This window comes from Egretta garzetta, unplaced genomic scaffold, assembly GCF_000687185.1.
Source record: "Egretta garzetta isolate BGI_Z169 unplaced genomic scaffold, ASM68718v1 scaffold248, whole genome shotgun sequence".
Classification (NCBI taxonomy): Eukaryota; Metazoa; Chordata; class Aves; order Pelecaniformes; family Ardeidae; genus Egretta; species Egretta garzetta.
In genome coordinates, this window is record NW_009260596.1 from 2,765,387 (window position 1) to 2,787,268 (window position 21,882).

Consider the following 21,882-nt stretch of genomic DNA (forward strand, 5'->3'; position numbering starts at 1 on the left):
GGCGGCCGGCAGCCGCCTGGGGCAACGCGGCCGCGCCGGGGGCGGGGAGGAGCGTGAGGGTCCAGATGTGCACCAAGGGACAGGAGTCAGAAAAATGAGCCAGATGAGGCAGGATCCATAGGTAAAGACCAGGCGGTGTATCTGATGCGTTTACATATGCTTTCCAGGCACCTAACATTTGCAATGGGCAAATTTATATTTACTGGTGGATCCAATGGCTGCTTCAAATGCAACAGTAGGAAGCTAATCAGTGCAACACTGAGTATACAAGGTTGTATGTGCTGCCGTAACTGGTTACTGCAGAAGAGCGGCAATGAACACTGGAGGAACCCAGAGTCAGTTAAGATAGTGCAACCGAGAGAGTTGGTTACCTTGGATAACCAAACGAGAGAGTAGAGACCTACCTACCCCCTTCCTTGCCTGGGGAGCTCATACCTCAACACAAACCCCACAGTGAGTGCCCGACCACAGACCACTTGGCATGCTTGTTCATAACGACTTCTAAAAGGTAAAAGGGGCAAGATCACATGCAACATGAAAATGCAGTAGCAGAAAGTTTAATCTGTTAAGTATATTTTGGAGACATCATGCAGAGTCTAAATTTTAGGATATTACTATTATTACTCAAAGAAACTAGACAGCAATACCAAAAGTGGGGAAGCGATGCTTGATTTGCTTCTGAATAGCGTAAAAACCAGTTGGAGACACCAAACAGTCTTACACAACATTTCTTTATAGGACAGGGGAAAAGATTTTTAAAAATAACACCATAAAATTAGATTTTACAAGGAGGAATTACATTAGAATGAGAAGCCAGTTAAAAGGGAAAAAAAGCTTGGAGGTCAGAAGGAAGCTTACAGGTCTATGTTAGAGGTTCAGAGAAAAAAAAAAATCATCAACAACTGAAAAATTCAAAAGCAACCATTTTTCCCTAGTCTTTTCACATCCCCACTATTCTCACTCCTCGAAACCACATATATGATTACACATAAGAACACAGGGGACACCTGTAAATAAAAGATACCCTTCAAAAAGGGGAAAATAGGCAAAGAAAATAGAAAAGCAAGAAGTCTCCTAAGTTCAAATGTAAATTAGACAAGAACAAAGAGGTCTAAACCCAACTTGCCAAATGCATAAAGCTAGTAATAAAACTGCTTTCAAACACATCAGATGTATGAAGCCTGACAGGAAACAGTTGGCCATGCAGATAATCTGGCTGTAAAAAAAAGCACAAAAGAAAGAGAATGAGAAAAGGTTAAACAAAGTATTTGCGTTAGGTTTCACAACTACAGAAAAGGCCAAACAGGTTCTCTGACAAGTTCTGTGCTTTGAGTGACACATTTTGGGCACCGTCTCAAATTGAACAAGTTTCAGAACAGACAAATGCAAATTTTAAGAGGATTCCCAGGATGGTGCTGGAAACTACAAACTAGTCGATCTGACTTCTGTGCCTGGAAAATGTCTATGTATTATATGGAAGAACAGCTTTTTTTAAAGAACATGCAGATAAACTAACATAACGAGAAGGAGAGGCAGCATGTTTTGTAGTAGACACTCATGAGCAACAAAATTAAATAACACTGCTTTAATGGAGTCAATGAAGGCACAGGTAAGTGATCAGACTGATGCTGGATTTGCTAAAGGCTCCTCACAACCCTTACCTAAGGCCTCAGAAAAAATTATGCTGTCATGGAATAAGGGGAAAGGCCTACTCTGATTAAAAATAAAAACTGCTCAAAAATAGGAAATCAATTACAAAAATGAACAATCAGTTTTCTAAGTACGGAATTGTAGCAGTGGAGCCTTACTGGGATCTTTGCAGATTCCTGTGCTGTTTAGTGAATGTGAGGTGGTAATGTTGGCAGATAATAAAAGCTAGCCACTTTAAAGCTGACCACAAACGTGTACAACAGGATTTCTCGAATACTCAGCATCAATACATGCAAAGTAGGTGGACAAAAAGAAGAATCCAAACTGTAAAAACACTGTGATGGATACAAAATTAGCAACTACTGCCTCAAAAAGACACTCAGGTTTTTTTTCATAGTTCTCCAAAAACATGAGATCAATCATTAGCAATAGTTAAAGGGCAAACAGAATGTCAGTAACAATACAGAAAAAATGGAGCCTGAAATAGAAGATGGTGTGGTACCATGGCATAGGCATATGGTGCACATAAGTCTTGAAAACAGCAGGCAGAGCTAGTCACCTCATTTGCAAAGAGAGGAAAAAGACCTAGGGATTGTAGTCTGGTGACAAAGAAAAATCAAAAGAATAGACAAGTACCAAAGTCATTCCAAACAAACTTTTCAATTTGGAAAAGACAACTACTGCAAAAAAATAAAATACAGAACTATAAAGAAATTACATAATGAGTGGTCAGTGTCACATTCCTACCCCCTCCCCCCTGCCCCGATTATCCACACAGAAGATCAGGTACTAAGCTAGCTAGATCCCCGTTTGATCAAATATAGCATGTTGCAAGTTTTGCTAAACCCTCATTTTAACTACCTTGTATTTAAATTGGATTTTAACATCTATATACATGTAAGTGGCATTAATTTTTATATGAATTTTTTGTGTGTACAAATGTATTAAACACTAACACATGAACATGTCACAAACATATTGCTGTGGCAAAGATCCTGTTCTTCTAAACCTTTTGACTTAATGAAAAAATGTGACTGTGTTATTGGAAGGTCTTAGTCAATTAATAAGCCTTCCTTAATTTTCATAATGCTAAATGTAGTTCAGCAATGTATAAAAGCATGACCAGCGGAAAATATTTCCGCTATGGAAAGGAGACTGGGTGCTCTTTCTTCCTCTCCCCCTCCCTCCCCCCAATTTTTGCATGGTACTAATGCTAATAGCATACATTTTGTTGCTTTTATGGTTAGAATTTTGTAATCATCCCTCTTATGAGTGACTACATGGTACACAAATGAGAAATAACAGTACTGCTTTTTTTTCTTTTGGGAGAACAGAACTTTCCTGAAACTTTTCTCTCAAAGTTTCAATGTTAATCAGACTTCCAAGAAAAAAAAATAAACTGTTTCAACTGAAACAACAGACAAACAAAGCAATTACAGTTTCTTACAAAACTTCTCTATTAAATTACATTCATATGTTCTTAACAACAACAAAAATCTTTAATTATCCAAACTATCCAATGTGGCAGCAATTAGTCTCTGCTGATTCAAATATTGTGAAAAAACTCAGTATGATTTTCCTCATTCAAAAAACCCTAACTTCTTAAAAATGTATTTTGCATTATAGAAAACTGCTTAATTCTATACATTTGGTTTTAATTGTAAATTCTAAAAGGATGTATCACATAAAACATTCAGTTCCTTTCTTGGTGATATGAATATTTCTGTCCTTTATTATCTTGATGTGTTGCATGCATTCTTAAAGAAAATGATAACTGAGGTTGTATTTTTTCCCTTAACAACTGCTGCTATTTCTTTATTGGCCTCTGGTCACTGTGAACTAAGCTTAGAAAATCTCAGAGGATAGAAAGAGGACTTAAGGCATGCTTTCAATACTCAGGACTGGCTTTCAGGGCCTTCACCCACAGCTCAGGGGTTTATATCACATCCATTAGAACCCCCACCTGTCTCCAAAGACCTTCGTTGTCCTTTTCTCACCAGCTGCCTCTGGCAGAAGCATCCACACAAGGGCTCCAGAATCACCCTTGGCTACTCAGTAGAGAACACTCTGGGCATATTAAGAGCATCAAAGCAATAGAAATATTTGTGCAATACGTATGTGTGGCACTCTAATTTAACTCTAGTCTGTATTTTATAGAACTAATTTTGTGTATTCCATTGTTTTCCTTACCAATAATTTCACAATAGGAGCTTGTGAAGTAATTATAAGCAAATAAAATGTGTAAGCTTGCAATCTAACAGCAGGTATAATGTAATTAATAGAGTAGCATAAAGCTAAGAAGAACTAGAGGAATAAGACTGAAGATTATAGTGTGAAGATTTGAGGAAGTGCTAGTTTACAGGACAGAAAAATGCTGAATCAATCAATCTTTCCTTGGTGGTGTGTCAGAAGGATCTAAATACATGTCGGAAAGGCTTTCAGAGGGGAAGCGTAAGCTATTATCTTTTAAGTTTTTAGGTGTTTGAATGCATGATATTTGATTAAGAAAAAAAAATTAAAATAATTTCAATTCTCAATTAATATGCTAGAAATAACAGATAAAGTTTCAAACTTTGTAATTAACCTGCACTGACTGCAATTGCTATATGGATCATTCCTTTAATAAAGAAGTATAGACTTGCCACCTGATGGAAAAAATGTTCTATATATCTTAAATCCAGGATTTTTTCATAACTTAAATGGACAGAAGTAACAGTTTTGGGCAGCTGGTTTACCTTCCAGTATAACAATGTCCAAAGAACTTGATCCATTAATGTGTTGTTTTATCCTCATAACTTGTTTAAACAGTAAAATGTCTTTTGGGAAGATACCTATTCTTGACAAATATTTCAGTATTGTGAGTATCAAATGATTATGCCTATACACATACATTGTTATTAGGATAAATAATGCTTAGATCACCTCTGGACCTTCCATAAGATAAACTAATAATGAGTTTTATTTTCCACATGTTGAGTCATTCTTTCCCAATTGCTTTCCATTTACAGCATCTCTTGGACCTATGACCACTGAGACTACACGATACTTTAATGCATGAAGAATTCCTGCCCAGAACATTTACATAATACATTGTAAGAGACATTTTATCCCCCTCCTCCAGTGAAATTCTGTTAACCTTTGACAAAGTCTCTCCTAGCTCATCATTTCTAAGTGTCAGTGTGAGCAGTCAAGTAAGAAAACAAAACCAAGATTTTCTCATGTTCCTTTGTCACTAATAGCCAAATGTTAAAGAATAAACATTTATTTTGTGCACTAACATTTAAAGTACATTCACTTCCTGCACATCTGTCTTGAATTAAGAGCAGAAGACACGTCTGTTGTTCATAGTTGTACTTCTGTTAGCAAAGCAAGCTCTGCCACAAATACAATTTTCAGTAAAATAATCTCAAATCCAGATTAAAAGGTTGGGCTTGACCAGCTGTTAGGTGAAACTGCCTGCCATTTCCATAACTATTTTTCCTATCACATTCCTTTATATAACCTCCTTTCCTTGTATTACTGACCAACAATGAGTTGAGGGCTGTAATAAAATGAGCCTTGGTCTTCCATATGGGGGTTTGGGGTTTTTGGGGTTGTGGGTTTGGTTTGGGGTATTTTTTTTCAGCTATCAGAGTGGGACAGGCAACTCCATCAAATTCTGTAGATTACCTCAGAGAGGGGGAGAAAATGACTAAACAAATGAGGATAGAAGAAAGGTGGTGCAAACTTCAGAGTCAGAATTCTCCAAGCTACTTCCAACAGAGCCAGGGCAATCATGAGGTGCTACGTAAAAACTTGCAGAAATATAGTTAGAGTACTGCAGCCATGCCAGAGGTAACCCAGTGCCTGAAATGATAAACCCCATTAAGAGAAACTTACAGAATTGGAAAATACTACAGACAACTTCAGAAGACAGAGAATTGCATATGCTGGTTTTGCCAGAATTCTACCTTCAACATTTGCAAGGCACACTCATACTAAGATGGTTTTGTTGAACAAAGGATTTTTAATTTCCATTTTGGAAATAAATACTAGATTTAAATGTGACTGTGTAGTAAACATAATATTGACCTGCATGAAATCTAAAATTTGCTTTTCTTCTGGCTGACATTTTCAGCTGAATTTTTTCCTTCTATTTTTCCACACACCCTGAAGAATTTTTTGCTATTCTTACTGCACTTGTTAACAGTCATAAAAGCTTAAACACAGAAGAGGATACACTTTATCTTTACAAGCAGGGGGGATTGGGGAAGGCACTGACAACCATATTCACTGGAACATAGTTACAATTTCAAACAGTTGTTATATTTCATGTGATGACAGACAACTTTATTAAAAAGAAAGTGCTAATTTAAGAGACATGGTCCTAAATGCAGATGCAGGCTTCACATGCAATTATGTATTAATATATAGGGTGTTCATCATAGATTACTATATGCAGTTAAATGGCATCTTGTGGGATCTCTAATTTAAGCACATGTTGCACCTCTGAAATGTTAAGAAAAAACCCCAAAAGACTAATGTTAAAACCAAAGTCTTTTCTCTAGGAAGAAAATCTGAGCCACAAAGGAAAAATACCTAAGAAGTCCTTGGTTTGGCATTTCTCAAGCTTTGGCTATATCATGCAGGCAAATACAACTATATTTCCAGTGGGAACATAATACTGAATAAAGGATATTTGCAGTAAAACAAAAATAAGAAAGCAATCAAAATGCCTGGAAAAAACATTTTGCATAGTTGATAGGTGATTGGAAAAAAATAGGCATCATTAAAACTTTGTGTGCAACCAGAGAAACCATGAGAAGAGGACTCATTTTTGCACTAATAACATAGAGAAATGGCACTGTGACTGAAGAGACCAACATTTCTTACGGTTCTAGCCTAGACTGCATAAAATAGCTGGGAGTTCTGTTAGCAATTAGAATCTACTAAAAAAACCCCATAACAACAACAAAAAAATCAACCTACCCTACTTTAAAGCAGTACTAGAAAGACATACTAGAGTTCAGTGCAAACGCACTCCCATTATTACAACTACTCCTTCCACAACTGTAAAAATATGTTAAAAGCAGATGGAGTTGGGGAGTGTCTTACTAAACCCATTTCAAAGTCAGGAGCAGACAAATTAATTCTACAAGCAGACACTTAACAAGGATATCATCACCATCAAAGAAAGCTATTTAGCATATATTACAATGTTCTGAGATCTTCCACTAAATGCCATCTGATCGCACATGCATGAAAAAGTAGCTGTGTTCAAGATCAGTTAACAAAATATCATAAACAAGTCAAATTTTCAAGTTTCCAAAACAATCTTTCATTAAGGATTGTTTCTTGCAGAGAATACTTTGTTATTGGTTTGTATCTTAAAAAGCAAACAAAAATACACCAAAAGACCCCAACCAACCAAAAAAAAATTTACAAGACATTAAATACAACATTTTCCCAGGTTTCAAGTTATTTACAGCTCTTCAGTTATACACAATATGAATTAAAACTTGAAATCCTAAATTTATTAGGTGAATTAATACCCTGCACAATTGTTTCCCCTTCTGTTGCTGTAACACTTTGAAATTTGTCTCAACCATTAGAAAAATAAACCACAATAGCATGCAAACCAAGAAATGGACTGAATACCACACTGCATTGAAAGTTTCTCTCTCTCTCTGGGTGCTTTTCTTTGGCCAGTAAAAAAAAAGAAATTTAAAAAAAAAAAAATCACAATTCTTCTGCAATTTGCATGAACACTGCATCCCACAGATATGCTTTATATGTAATATAGGGAATATTTACAAGAAAGGCCATAAAGAAAGTTGCTTAGCACCACAAATTGTCAGAATGGGGAAAAAAAACCCCTGTTTAATTTGACTGCCTTTCAAATTTATAAAAAAACATTGCTTGTGTTGTACTGAGTGAGATATGGGTAAATGTTCACCTCACTATACATTAAACATGGCAAAACCTCAAGGCCACCACTAAAACCCTGGGCCAGGGGACAAAGAACACTGATCAACATTTTTTGCTGTAGTTGTTGTCATACCTCTTAAATCTTTATGTATAAAGATGCGAATATATCAACTGCCTATTTTGCTAATGCAGTCACTTTTTAACATCATTTTAATTTTTGATAGTACCTTCTCATTTCTATATTCAAATTGTAGCAGATAAACTGGTAAGCTATAAAACTCAAAAATATGTAAAACACTTCTTAACAAGCAAGTAAAAATAGTGCACACATAGAGGCAAAGCTAAATACTTGGGCTTGTGATTTTATAATTTCTCCACAGGCTCTATGGTTAGGCCACTCAGAGAGCTCTGCACAGAGTGACTGATGCAAGAAATACTTCTTGGTGAGATATCTCCTCTATTTTCCTTGACCCCACCATGCAAATTTCTTTTCTGCTCCTCACCACTTTTCCTCCACACCTATTTTATATTCTTAAAAAAGAAAAAAAAATTAACACCAGCATCTTTCAAGTATTTCCACAAATTCCCCCATCAGACAAAAGTTCTCTCATGTTTGTTCAATCACTTCTGCACAGCAAGGGAATAAGAGCACCACTAAATTCCCCTTTGCAAAGACTTTTTGTTTTAGAAAACAGCTATTGAAAGAGGAATATACAAAATCTGCACACAGTTCTTAGATGATCATTTGTACTTAATATTGTAATAGGATAAAGGTTAAACATAATATTGTTTGACCCCTTCAACTACTGACATTCATGCCATGTTATTGTTAGTGTTGCATGTTAAGCAAGCAAATTTTCAATGAACTTGTGTTGGCTTTACCACAGACACAGATGTTAGGCGGACTCCTTTGTTCATAAGGTTCTCATTATTAACTGAAACCAAGTTGAATATTTGACTGAAGGGAAGGACCATATCATTGTTTTCAGATTTTGCTCTATGACTTAACTGAACTACATCTGCCAGCTTTGGAAATACCAAGTACTTCTTGGCGCCAGTACTGGCGCCTTGCTCTATGACTACCATCTTAAGTGCTTCAGCTTGAGGAAGTCTAGTAACCATCAAAACAGTTTAATAAAAACTTAAAACTGTGATTAAAACTTACTCACTAGCTGACAGAGTGCTCTGAAATTTGTTCTATTTATGAATATTTTCACAAATAAGCAAATCATAGTAAACTGAATGCATGGCTGTAAATATGTAGCCTAGAAAGTTCACAAGATGTTTCTGTGATTTATGGAGTCTGTGTTATACTCAAAACCACATTTGTTTAATAGGTAGGCTGGCACTTCACAGGGTAATTCAATCTGCTTCAAATCTATCCAAAGCCTTTGGGAAACATAAGGGATGCTCTGAATATAAATGCAATCCACTTTTCACCTTTTTGCACTACTGTCTCTTAGCATAAATGTGAAAAGTATTACACTCCCCGAAGATGTCCTTTTATAAAAAATGCTGTTGAAGATGAAAGTAGTCCACAGTTTGTGTTAAACCAAATATAGGAACTATTTTATATAGCAAATCAATTAAATGTTATAATTCACTTGCCTGGATGTGTCCTGAGGCTACCGAATTAAAATAAACAACACATCATGCCATCTTCCTCAGAAAGACCAATATCAAAGGGCTTGTGCTTTATGCCACTTAGATAATGGGTGCCAAAAACTATAGATGGCAATTCTGCAAAGAAACAGCTTTATTCTCTACACAGGACAAGTGAATATGAAAGGGGAAAATAAATGCCAGAACAAACTATTTTCAGAAAAATAGAGTGTAAAAAAAAAAAAAACCTTATTAATTTATTTTACCTATCAAAAGACAGAAATAATTAGCATCTCCAGAATATTAAAGATGTGATCTGAGCTAGAATCAACAATACTTATTTCACTTACCATGCTGAATGTCCTTCATGTCTAAATGAAGGCTAGACATTAATATTCCAACAGCTTGAGATCTTTTGTTACTTAACAACTTGACAACCTGCCAAAAGAAACCCAACTATTAGTATTAATCTGCAGAAAAATGCACAAGATATTTCTCATTACTAAGAACAAATTCAAGAATTAGTACCTTGCATTCTATATACACATCTAAAAATGAGTAATTTAATTATTTCTTAAATTTGCTTCTACTGCATACATCCGTCACAAATGCAAGTAACTATGTCACCTAGTTGAATCTTATTCCTAAAAGAGTCACAATAAAAGTTCCCCTAGACTTCATTAAGGATGCACACTTTCAACTTCACACTGATGTTACTAAGTGTATGAAACAGGCTGTCATATAAAAAAAATTCCAACTGTGTCTATCTTGGAATTGCTTTGGTTTCCAAAACCACACAATGACTTCCATCTTTGATGTAAGCTAAAACTGTGAGAATTTCTATTTTATTTGAATGTTTGACGTAGTAGGCGCCAATATGAATTTTATTTAAAAAGCAAAATAACCACGTACATATTGGGATTTTCTTTGATTGCTTTTAGGGAATACAAAAGGTCTCAAAGCTTTTTTTGTTTTTAAAATAAACAAAAACATAAAAATCAAACCATCAAAATATCTTGCTTTAGGGGGTTAAAATTAGCCACTAAAATACACTTTTGTACACATTTGCTTTGCAAGCAGAAAAGCAGTAAGTAATTCACAGACTGTATTCCACAGGGCTCTAAGCTGTTTGAATTCAACTTTAAATTTTATATCATTGGTATGAGAAGCAAGTAATGCCAGGAAAGGACCCTTATCTGTAAAAGGACATGATACCGGATGAAGTACTTTCCTGTGCAGGACTACAACCATTATGTAGGTGGAAGAGGTTAATATTTAATCTACTCAGGTTGCTGAGTTCTACACTGTAGTAAACACACTGAATAAAACCTTCATGAATCACTGGGAGGAAAGAAGAAAAGCCAGATAATTAGAACTGTAAGTTCAAGGTCTTTTTACACTGCATTTGGGAAGCATATACCTATTTTTTTCAAGTTACACAGTTTCTATCTTAGCACCAAGGTGTTGTATCATCTACAGCACCACTGATAAGCTTATTTAGAAATTAACTAACAGAAATGAGATTTTTAAAAGTAGATTTAATTTAGCCAGAGTAAAGAATGTCATGAGCCAATTCACATCTTAAAAACCGTAGAAGTACCCACAAAACGTTTGTCCTGTGGTTAACTTTATTCACTTAAGTTTTCAAACAGGTTTGTACATTGATGTTTGAGCAGTTGCTGAAGAGAACTAATAAAAACCTGACCCAGAACTCTGCCACTGTGACTGTTTAGGAAAAGAAACTTGAGAAACTCATGGTGCTTGTAGTCTAGATTTTCTGAGGATGTGGTTGGCTCCCCAGTCATTTTATTAATTTTTTTTTTTACTTAAACCTTCATAATCATCAGTTATCAAGATATTTCGTCCTCCTTTCCTCATAGATTCCTGACTAGTTACAGTGAAGAGAAAATACAGCAGTTCATGAACTGCAGATAGTAACTTTAGAAACCAAGTTTGACATAACTATCATTCACAAGGTTAAAGACCTAAATTCAAGGCATAGCTACGACATCATCTGTCAGAAATTAGCAAGAAATTCCTATGCAATTGTCTAATCCATGTAATATATTATTAGGAATTTAAAACTGAAGTCAAATGGACTGAAATAGGATATAGCAGTCAGATTTTCTGAATTCAAAAGGAAAACTAACATAATATGGAAAAATGTAGTTAGAATGCCCTGAACTACCCTTCTAATAGGCTATAATCACTCTAAATGTTTTTTAAATGGAACACAAATCTCATTTAAGCCTGGAACTGACATAAAGCTGGAACAAATGATATTTGACTTTCTTGTTGTAAAAAGAAGCTATTACCTATTTACTTCTTTGCAGCTACAAAAGGATTACAAAATAAAATACATCTTGAGTAGCAAGGTATGGATTAAGTCTTTCTAACAACTATGTTGCAATCTGCAACCAAAAAAGTATCTTGCATTCCATCAGAAAAAAAATGTGGGTGTGAAATTTCAAAAAGAGAAACTCTTTAGCTGGTGTTGCTACCAAACCATCTTTCCAGAAAAGGCAGAGCAACACAAAAAAACAATGTGGTATGCTAAAGTTCAAATACTACTTCTTAAAGTCGTCCACTCCAACACCACTGATAAGACTGAACTCGATATAGAAGATGTTGGGGAAAACTGTTGATTCCAGCCCCCACCATTATTGCTTTTGCTCAAGTCTGAACCATCTCTCAATAATAGAATAACTTAAGCTTGCTTGTCATCAACATACAGAGGGAGTCATTTGTTGCCTTTATTTTGAACAAGAAATCTATCCCGAAGCTGACCAAAAAAGTTAATTAAAAATGAATGCAAACCCATTCCAGAAGTCCTATAAGGAAACAACAATAGTCACACAAAATGGCAAGAGCTCATTCGGAGTAAGTGTGTACATTTCTTGTTCATACTCTGCAAAAATGAAGTAGAAATGGAACTGATGCAGGCTACTGTGTTGGCCAGGAGTAAAACAAAACAAAAGAAGAAAACAGAGAGCAAAATAGCTTTTCTTAAGTGGTCTCCCTCAAAACAATGTTACAACTGCATTCAGGTGTGAACGTACCTAGGACTATGGAAGAGTCCACAACTTGACCTTTCAAAAGGAACAAGAACTACACCGTGCTCTCTTAGAGGCCCAACGAGCAAGGATGAGCTGGAGCCTGTTCTTGGGACTCTCCCACTTCTAATGGTGTCAGCACCCATATACTATGATACTTTCTTCAAATTGTGAAATCGCTGTTTCTATCACTCATCAGCAATCTAAAGCTCAGAGAGCTACCAAGGTCAGGTCTACAAATATAGCAAGGGGACCAACACCAGAGGAAAAAGAACCACATAAATTAACTATGCTATGATGCAGGCTAGAACATGATTTCTTAGGGGGCAGGATTCCTGACAATGCTATAAAACCAGATTTAGTGGCCTAGTAAATCCCTTCAAGTCTCTAAAAGGAATCTGGCCTAAAACTTAGCAGGAGAAAGAAGCTGCTTTTTTTTCTGAAAGTGAGCTGATGGACAGCAGAATAACTATTTACTGAGTGCCACATTTTGCCAGTGATCAGAGGGGGGGGAAAAAAAGCACTGTCCCCATGAAGAATAGGTTGTCTTTGCTGCCAAAATTCTGAACCACAATGACATCAAAAGAGTACCGAAGAACATGACTGTCAGGTGAATGGGACAGAACAGCAACAGAAAAAAATATTCTTATGTAGCAGCTACCAGTTTTGTCTGGCTTTATTTAAAATATAGGTTTTATGTCAACTTTTATACTAATCTCTATTATGCATTTAATTCCCATTTTACTCAATTGCATGAATACTATAGTTTCTTCCAATAGAATGGCTGTAACAATACAACACTAATTCAGAAAATATGAATATTAGCATAAATGCCTAAAGCAATTCCTACATTTAAAAATAAAACAATAAAAAAATCAGCTGCTTAGTCTGGGCCTACAGGCTACAGACAAGTGACGCCATTAAAAGGTGGAACAACAAAAGTTTGATAAATCCAATCTCTACAAGATCTAAAGCCTCAGACACAATACACAGCTCCTTTTTAGTTTGGATTCTGGAACTCTGCTTTAAACAATTTTTTAAAAAAATAACTAAAAAGGAAGCTAGAGATATTATCTGCAGCCTGAAGTCTAGGACAAACTTTCTAATTGTTGAGTGGTCCTCATTGTTAAGCAGTAAACAAACTACATGCCAAATATGTTCCTGATTGTTTAACACAAGCAGAAACAGTCAAAGAGATATTTAGTGAAAGGTAATGCAAGACACATGTTTGATGAGAACCCCAAAGCAAAAATATGAAGATTCCCTTTCCCCAGAATAATATTTAGTTAATGCATGGAATTTTGCAATTATTCTCACTCTCTGGTTCTGATTTTGACCATCAGCATTAAGTAAAATTATCCCAAGACTCTCACTGGTTGACAAAAACTACTGTACATTACATAAAGTCACATGCAGGAAACTCCACTGTACAAAGGCCTACAGCTTGTAACTGTTGGACAGAGGATGCAAAACCCCCCAAATTGCAAAACCCCTCTTGACAAGATGTCAAGAGACAGGACCAGGGCAGTAATGCAGTCACCTTCTCACTAGGCGTTGTGACAACAGACCTTTTCCGCAGATTTGAGTGTATTCCAAAAATAAAACTGGCAATCACAGAACTGGACCCATCATATCTTTCACAGGTATATCCTTGTCTTCTTGCTGATATAACAGAATAATATTATGTTCTTATGAGTGCAAGGGTTTTGTGTGTTTGAGGGTTTTTTGGGTTTTTTTGGTTGGGGGGTTGGGGGTTTCTTTGGAGGGCATGGTGGTGGTGTTTGTTTGTTTGGTTTTGCTTTTTTTCCTAAAAGGTAAATCCAGAAGTGACTTCTGGCTCATAATGGCAATTGTGAGAGTGGAAACAAGGACTACTTCAAGTAGTGAGGTCATTTTGGTACGATAGGAGATCAAACATTTCTACTTCATACTTACAAAAAGAAAACCAAACCCCCCAAACCAACACTCAGTCCTGGCTGTCTAACAGCATATCTGTGCTGCTTGCACATAATAATTTAACTGAACTCAACTTTTACCACAGAATATCAATCATAAATTGTAATTTTGAGCACCTCTCTGTCTCCTACCCTAATCAAACCTGGAACGCCCTGTTCAAACTAACTGGTTACTTTCCCCACTGAAGATTCTCATAATCTATAAGGAGATACCTAAGGTTTCAAAACTCTCTTTGCCATATATTTTTAGATGCAAGATGTTGATATGTTAGGCAAATACGTGCAGCCAAGAAGCCATGTCTGTCAGTTTATGGATGCTATAGCTTTATGCTTGAGGGGGAAGATTAAACATAATAGTTAATTTTCATTCATTTTATCTATTACCTTACTGTGCTTTCATAAGTAAAGCTTCTAACTATATGGATGAGAAACAGTTCACACCCTTTTATGCTGTTTTATCACTAAAATAGTATCGTTTGAAATGAATATCATAAAGCTATTACTGTAGAAGTAATCTTTTACTAAAAGATTGCTACTCCAGGTTATATTCCTCATTTATGACATTAGATGAAAAAATACTTAGATTGCTTATATTCAGCTATACAGTAGTAAGTTAGATAAGCATTGTGTTCCTCAACAGGAAGCTGAACAATAGTAAAATGTCCTTTACTAAAAAATAACAACACTATTCTAACTGGATTAGGGGATGGAAATAAATAGCAAATTTTAAATTCTTTAGTTTAAAAATAGGTCACAAGGATTTTATTTTTCCATACCTAAAGCTCCTCTTTGAGAGTTTAGCTCATTGTTATGTACTACAATTATAGCTATTCCTTCTTTCCTCAGCTAAAAGATCAGGGTGCCTCAAGTTCAGTTTCCATATTTTCAGATCTTATGTTTGTAATTGTCAAAACGTCTCTGTGGCTTAGTAATGCAAATGCACGTTCAGATTCTACAACATGAACTCTAAAAAAAATAAACCCCCAAAAGCTAAAATTTCCTTAGAAACTCCATATAAAAGCCAGAATTTTCATGTATAGTCTGCAACGTACTCAGCAGGTGGTTTTTGCAGGTGATCAGCCCAACTGCTATGAACAATCTTGCCACTGTGTACTGAAATTAGGCGTGTAATTACACACATTTTTTGCAAACTCTTGCAAAACATATTGCATGCCCAAATACATTTGAAATCAAGAGTCTTAATTATTTTAGAAAAAGCACATCAAATCATGGAGACAGACGTGGAAGAAGTGGGGGGACGCACCTTAGGAAAGGGTAAAGAATGTAAAAAACCCCAAACCCCTAAACCAAAGAACTCCCTAAGAAAGGCGAGAATCTGCTATGATATCTAGTAGGAGAAATCAACAAACAAAAACCCCATGCTGTGAAACCTTTAGTGTTCCCAATTTTAAAGGGGGACATACCATTACAGTCAAAAGTATGACATTATTCACTGTACCTACTCCAGATGAATAGAACAACTATTTTATTCTTGCTGTTTTTACTGAAGTCAGCACTAAGTAACAAAATATACCCATAAGGAAAATACTGAAAAATCAGTACTTCTCTACAAATAAAAAAATAACTTAATGTTAAACCCTTGATTTTCATGCTGACAGTCATTATTGCTTAGGATTTCATAGTAATACAGACAAGTACATTCACACTTACATTAGACAGTGATTGTTTTACATCATCTTGACCACTGTTCTAAACTCTAATTTCTAGGTGAAACACATTCAATCCATGCACACATCTAATTCTGAAACAACTTGAGTTTTCTTAATCAGATCAAAAAACTACTGTACTAAAAAACATTGCTTCTTGCCTCCGTAGAAAAATCAGAGTGAACAGAGAGATGGAAGAAGAAATGCATGTTGCTGTCTCCATATTTTCTTCCTTTCTTCTTCCCTTGATGTCATACAATACCTCAATATCCACTGTACTGAGCCCTTGTACTGAGAGAGAGAGAAGCACCACGGAGAGATGGAGAAGAAAGTATTTGGAAGGTGTAGGCTGGCTATGGAAATACGAGATCGCCAGCCTCCCTGGAAAGACTGGCTGTAACTAAGATGCCTCTACTCAACAGTGTCAGGTACAGCAAGAATTGTACACAGCCTGGGGTGGCAGCTATCCTTCTGCTGGGATTCAAGGTCTGGATTATGCTTTCTAGATATGCAGCTTTCAGTCTCGCAGACCGGATGCAGCTCACTCACTTCATCCCAAAGCCTATTTTTCTCTTTATTTGAACAAACTTTCAGTAAGACCTTCCCCCTGCAGAGTCTTTGAGAGCATAGAGAAACACGAGGCCACTGTGTGACACTACACAGCTCCTCTAGTTAAGAAACAAACATAACCTTTCTCACCCATACAGAATCTGTAAGAAGGGCATTTAAAACAGGCCGCTACATCATCAGCGCCTTTCAGTGCTCGTGAGGATACACAAACAAAACTGAGAAACCCACAAAACTCTTAGGTCACAAGATGAGTTTGCAAGACTATCAGTTGCCAAGCTCATATATTTGTTTTTAAACTTGCAAATATATGACCCGAAGACAAGAAAGCAGGAAGGAATCAAGAATGAGAAATGTATTTGGTTAATAGAGGACATCAACCTGGGAAGCCTGAACAGGTGTTTGTATCAAAAAAATATCAAGTATATTTGATATACTCATGCAGCCAGGTGAAACTGTGTTTACAACAGAGGACTTTGTAGATACAGTTACAAAACAACTAATGTAATAACAAAACATGCAATAAGCCATACAAAGAAGAGAATGAGAGGTAAAAACAGAGATCACAGTCACACAGAATCTCATAAAAGAAATTATTCTCACAAGCCAAATAAGTGAGGTATTATTTAATTCCATAAATAACTTCATGACATTATTAATTATTTTATATTGTAAATATTGTCTAAATAAAAGCAATGCATGAATCAAGTCCTCTAAAATTCCTGTCTGTGGGGGCAGCAGAACCCCAGCTGTATCTCTGGAGAGTACATAAAACCATAGCAAATGGTTGTACCATTGACGCAGTAAGTGTGGAGACAGAAAGCTCCTTAAGACAGTGCCTCTACTGTTTGCAGAGGGAATAAACCCTCCGTTTTAGAAAATTCTTCCTTTATGTCATTCCTTGTTAATGAATAAACATGAATAAACTTTTATCTGTTAACTCAATATGGCATTTACCTTATTTACCAATTTATATTTATTTTATGTGGCATTTTATTTCTAGAGGTATTCTATTACCACAGCTTCTTTATGTTCAACTTAAAAAGTCAAAAATGCTGAAATTGTTAACTAAACAGTTTCATTGATACATCTTGTTTGCATCTAAGGCTTTTGAAATAGAATGAAACTTTGGTAACATATTAATTTTGTGGGGTGAAGGGGGAGATTAAAATCTTAATGTAAATAGATCAATAGTGGACTTTCCATCTGAGAATATCTTCAACATTTTTATTTCATTTACATGATAGATTATAAACACATGGTCTGCTCTTGAAAAGTTCATTGCAGTTACAGGTATATTATTTTCCAAAAATGCAGTTAGAGGATTATCAGTAAGGCTTCCAAGTTGACTGTTCAAAAGTTAGGAAAGCAATCTATGCAAGTCAGCTCAGCCCCTTCTGCATACTTACTATGCTGACAGTGGTATCAAGATTTTCTGGCTATGTACTGTTTTTCCACTGAACCCATTGCATACTGGCCAATGTTTGCCAAGTACGTTTTTAGTACTGCATTTACCTTCATTCTTGAGTATGTGGCGTTAATCATGAGACTATTATTTTTCTTCCTGCGTCACTAATTACATGTTTTTTAAGTGCTGCAACAACTGATAAAAGCATTTTTACTTGGGTGACAGCTTCATTTCCTAACTAATCATTATGAACTGTGCTCATTCCACACAGTCCATGCTAGCTGTGGAAAGGGTCCTATGGAAAATACTAGCCAGCCACATAAGCGAAACTAGTGTTGTAACTACATGGCATGGCTGAACAAGAGACTCCAAGAGAGAGTTTTCACCCTTTACTGGGGTCAAACACCATACGTTTGATGAAAGGAATTGGCTGAAAGGAATATCCAGGTCAAGAATACCTCAGGCTCACAACAAGTTTCTGAGAGAAATTACTTTAGATGGAGTAAGAGGTGACACAAAATCAGACCTATTATGCTCTATATTTCCACCTGTCAGATCTCCTAATTTCTTCACTCCCTTCCCAGTTACTCATCTTAATCTTCCTTTGCCTCTTCTCTTGGCCCCCATTTTTCAAACTGCCCGTACAAGGTCAGGAAAAAAAATCTTCAGAATTATACCTGACTCTCATGAGTGATAGGAATTGACATATAGCCTGTAGAGTGGCAAAATTTAAGAAACCCTTTACACAACTAACAAGATACATATCTGATAAAATTTTTCCATATTTCAAGTCTATGAAACTATGCGGACATGAGCAAAAACAGACTTTGTGCTCGTTCTTAACATTGGCAAAATGAAGGAGACACCCAATGTGTGTGGGGGGGGAAAAAAAAACCAACCCAAAAAAATTTGCAGCCTAAAGAGCTAAATTTTGGTGAAGTTCTAACAGAGACTTATAATGAAAGCCAGAACACTTTAATAGGTAGCAATGGCAGCCCCACCTACAATATAGCCCATAAAGGACTTACTTTGAAGATTTAGTAGGCGTTCTGATTGAGTGAGCCTGCACACATTTACAGCAGCTGAGAATTTGACATATATGTATTAACACAGCAAAATAAATCACAGGTTTTGCCATAGCACCAAATGAGAGATAGTAAGAATAAAAAATGCTGCATTCACAAATAAATATTAATGCTTCATTTTTTCTCTTTCTTTAAAGTTCTGGAATGGATTTTAAGGTCACCTTCATTCAGATGTAATATTGATTTTTTTTAAACATTATTGATTTATATTGTATTTATTTGCAGATGATCATGCCAAAGAAAAAACAACTAGAACCAATACTTGTGTAGGGTGAAATTAACTCAATTGTTAACTCAGGAAAACCCAAAACAACCCACAACAAGATAGATAATTTTACCAGTTAAAAAGGGGTCACCTTTTAGAAATAATTATATCATGCAAATCTATATATATACATAACCAAATATATGCATATACTCTGTGGCACGTAGCAAAAATAGCTGTGTGCAGAACAGCAGCGTACTCCAAAATAATTATTATTTCACCCACTAAAACATCCCAAAACTATCAAATCTTCCTTCAGATTAGCTAGAAATTCCACACACACACCCATCATGTGGCCTCCTCTGTAAATGCATCTTTATTTTAGCTTACAGTAAAAACATTGTTTTCTTAAAATCAGATGTTTATGTAGAATACCAAATATTTTATGCATTTCAAAGTTATTGGGGCATTTTTTTCTTGACTACTACTTCCAAAGTTCTAATGGAAGCCTGTGATTATCAGGTTGATCTCCCCCCCCCCTCCCCCCCCCCCCCCCAAATCAGACTTCTCCATTAGACAATTTCTCTCTCTTTTGGAGAGCAATTCATTTGATCACCAGAGGAAGAGAAACACACAGGGGATTCTCTCCTGTCAAGTTAGATGGCCCACAAGAAAGTTTGTTCCAGATAATGCCACCTACTTAGATTGTCCTAAGCTTCTGTGTGGAAGTTTCTGTCATAAACAACTTGTTCTTTTCAATGAAGTTAACAACAAACAGTCATTTTCATTTAATCTATATGTTACTTATCTATTGACAATGTATCTAAATTTTTGGCAGTCAAGAAAAATAAATACTCTAAGTATTAAAATCCACACCTAATGTTTATTCATAATCACTGTCTTTAAACAATTCTGGTTATGTTACAGAATTAAACACTCATCATTTCTACTCTGTTTAGAGATTTACATCGCCAAACTTCATGAAATGTGAATGGACCAACAATTCATAGGCAAAGCATCAGGTATAACTTTGCACTCCTTTTCTTCCTTAAAGAGCTATCATACTAATTTAGTTAAGAATAACCATTACAAGGGGCTTTTACTAGAAGGATGGAAGAAGAGCAAAGGTCTGGCACTTGGGAGATTCATTGCGGGAGAACAAGGTAGCAGCAGCACTGTTACCCTTCCTCACATCCCAGTTAGTACAGCCTAGTGCAGCACCCAGGTACGTGATCAACAGCCACACAAGCACAGTTGAACTACCCTTCCCATCCAGACAGATAAAGATTTTATTCAACACCTTGTGGTAATCATCCTAACTTCACTACCAGTTCTGCTGCCTGCCGCAGGCTGTCAGCACAGTAAAGTGTGCCTACATGTTTATATTGCTGACCAAAATGTGTCTGTGGGGGCAAGATCTCCAGAACTACTGGGTGGAGACATCATATTCAAACATAAGATCTACTGCATGGAGATTTTGAAGATTCTCACTGTACATCGGATGTGGAAGAAAATCTTGTGTAGCGTTAACCTGTATGTTAAAAGATGATGGAAAGAACAATGTAGTTTTGAATTGAGTACAGGAATGTGAAGATGAGATAAAACAAGGACTTTAACTGTTGTTTAAGATTCTATGTGAGAACATTTTCCTCTGCAGCCTGAAAGTTTAATTTCAAATGAATTATCATACCATCACAATTCGATTTTCACACAGATACCAAGAAGATCACAGCTCTCTAGTCACATATATTCAGATTCAATTCTCTTATCCCAGGTTTTAAACTTCCACATTTAAAATATGCTTCCTATTTTTATTTTATTGTACACCATTCCATTTCAAGAAACCAGTTTGATTAATGTTGGGTTTTCCCAACTATGCTTGTCATCTATTGTGTGCATAAAGTTCATATTCACTATATATATAAAAACAAAACACAAACTTAGAATTGTTATGATTGGTATAATATTAGGACTTTGACTCTTAAGTTTAACTTTTCTCTGAAGTCCTGGTAATTCATATGGAACTCTATGTAATTTAAAAAATTAATCAGAATAATTTATGTACCACTCATTGCACATGTGCAGTCAATTTCAAAGCATCATATTTTAGTTTTATTTTTGTTAATTTATAAGTGGATAAAGCAAAGATTTTTCTTTTAAGAAAATACATAGTTGGAAAGTAATTTATAAAAAAAAAAAATCTTCAGTCTTTAACAGATATAGCTTTGAAACCCATCCTACCTTCTCTCCTTTTCTTATATTTCTACATAGTGTGTATATATATATATATATATCAACAATTTCACACAAGTTCATCTCAGCTGCATGCAAAAATCTGTTGTTATATAAAAACCAGCCTTGAAAAGATCTAAAATTAAATGAGTACTCACTTGTTTAGTCTTTGTTTTTGTAATGGTGTCCGAAATGGGTTTCTTCCTCTCTTTAACAGCTGTTTTAGAAAACAGTTCTTCAAACTCATGATAATCTATGGAAGGCTCTTCAATTTTTTCCCACACAAGTGAAGCACTAGAATCTCTAAAGTTAAGCAAAAGACCTATGTAGGGCAACGTCAAACTAAATAAGGTCATAAATGGAGGAATGAAGAAAATAAAATAGCAGCAATTTAAAAGTTGTTGCCTAAGATATATTGTTGATTCTCCCCCATACTTCTTTGCTTGCTTCTTTGTTCACACACAATAATGGTCAGGCTCATTTATATTCACCCACTTTATATACATAGGAATATAAATAGGGTATATACAGGCTATAAAACACACAGACAT

At 35.7% G+C, this 21,882-nt stretch overlaps 1 protein-coding gene across 1 annotated transcript in view; it reads right to left on the bottom strand.

Annotated features, from left to right (window-relative positions):
• The window catches only part of FMN2 (formin 2), a 160,227-nt gene that overhangs the window by 82,283 nt on the left and 56,062 nt on the right, over positions 1 to 21,882 (bottom strand). The window contains exons 6-7 of the mRNA XM_035900268.1: positions 21,490 to 21,634; positions 9,510 to 9,597 (exon numbers count right to left, since the gene is read on the bottom strand). Coding sequence (XP_035756161.1) covers positions 9,510 to 9,597; positions 21,490 to 21,634 — 233 coding nt within the window. The remainder of the gene's footprint in view (positions 1 to 9,509; positions 9,598 to 21,489; positions 21,635 to 21,882) is intronic.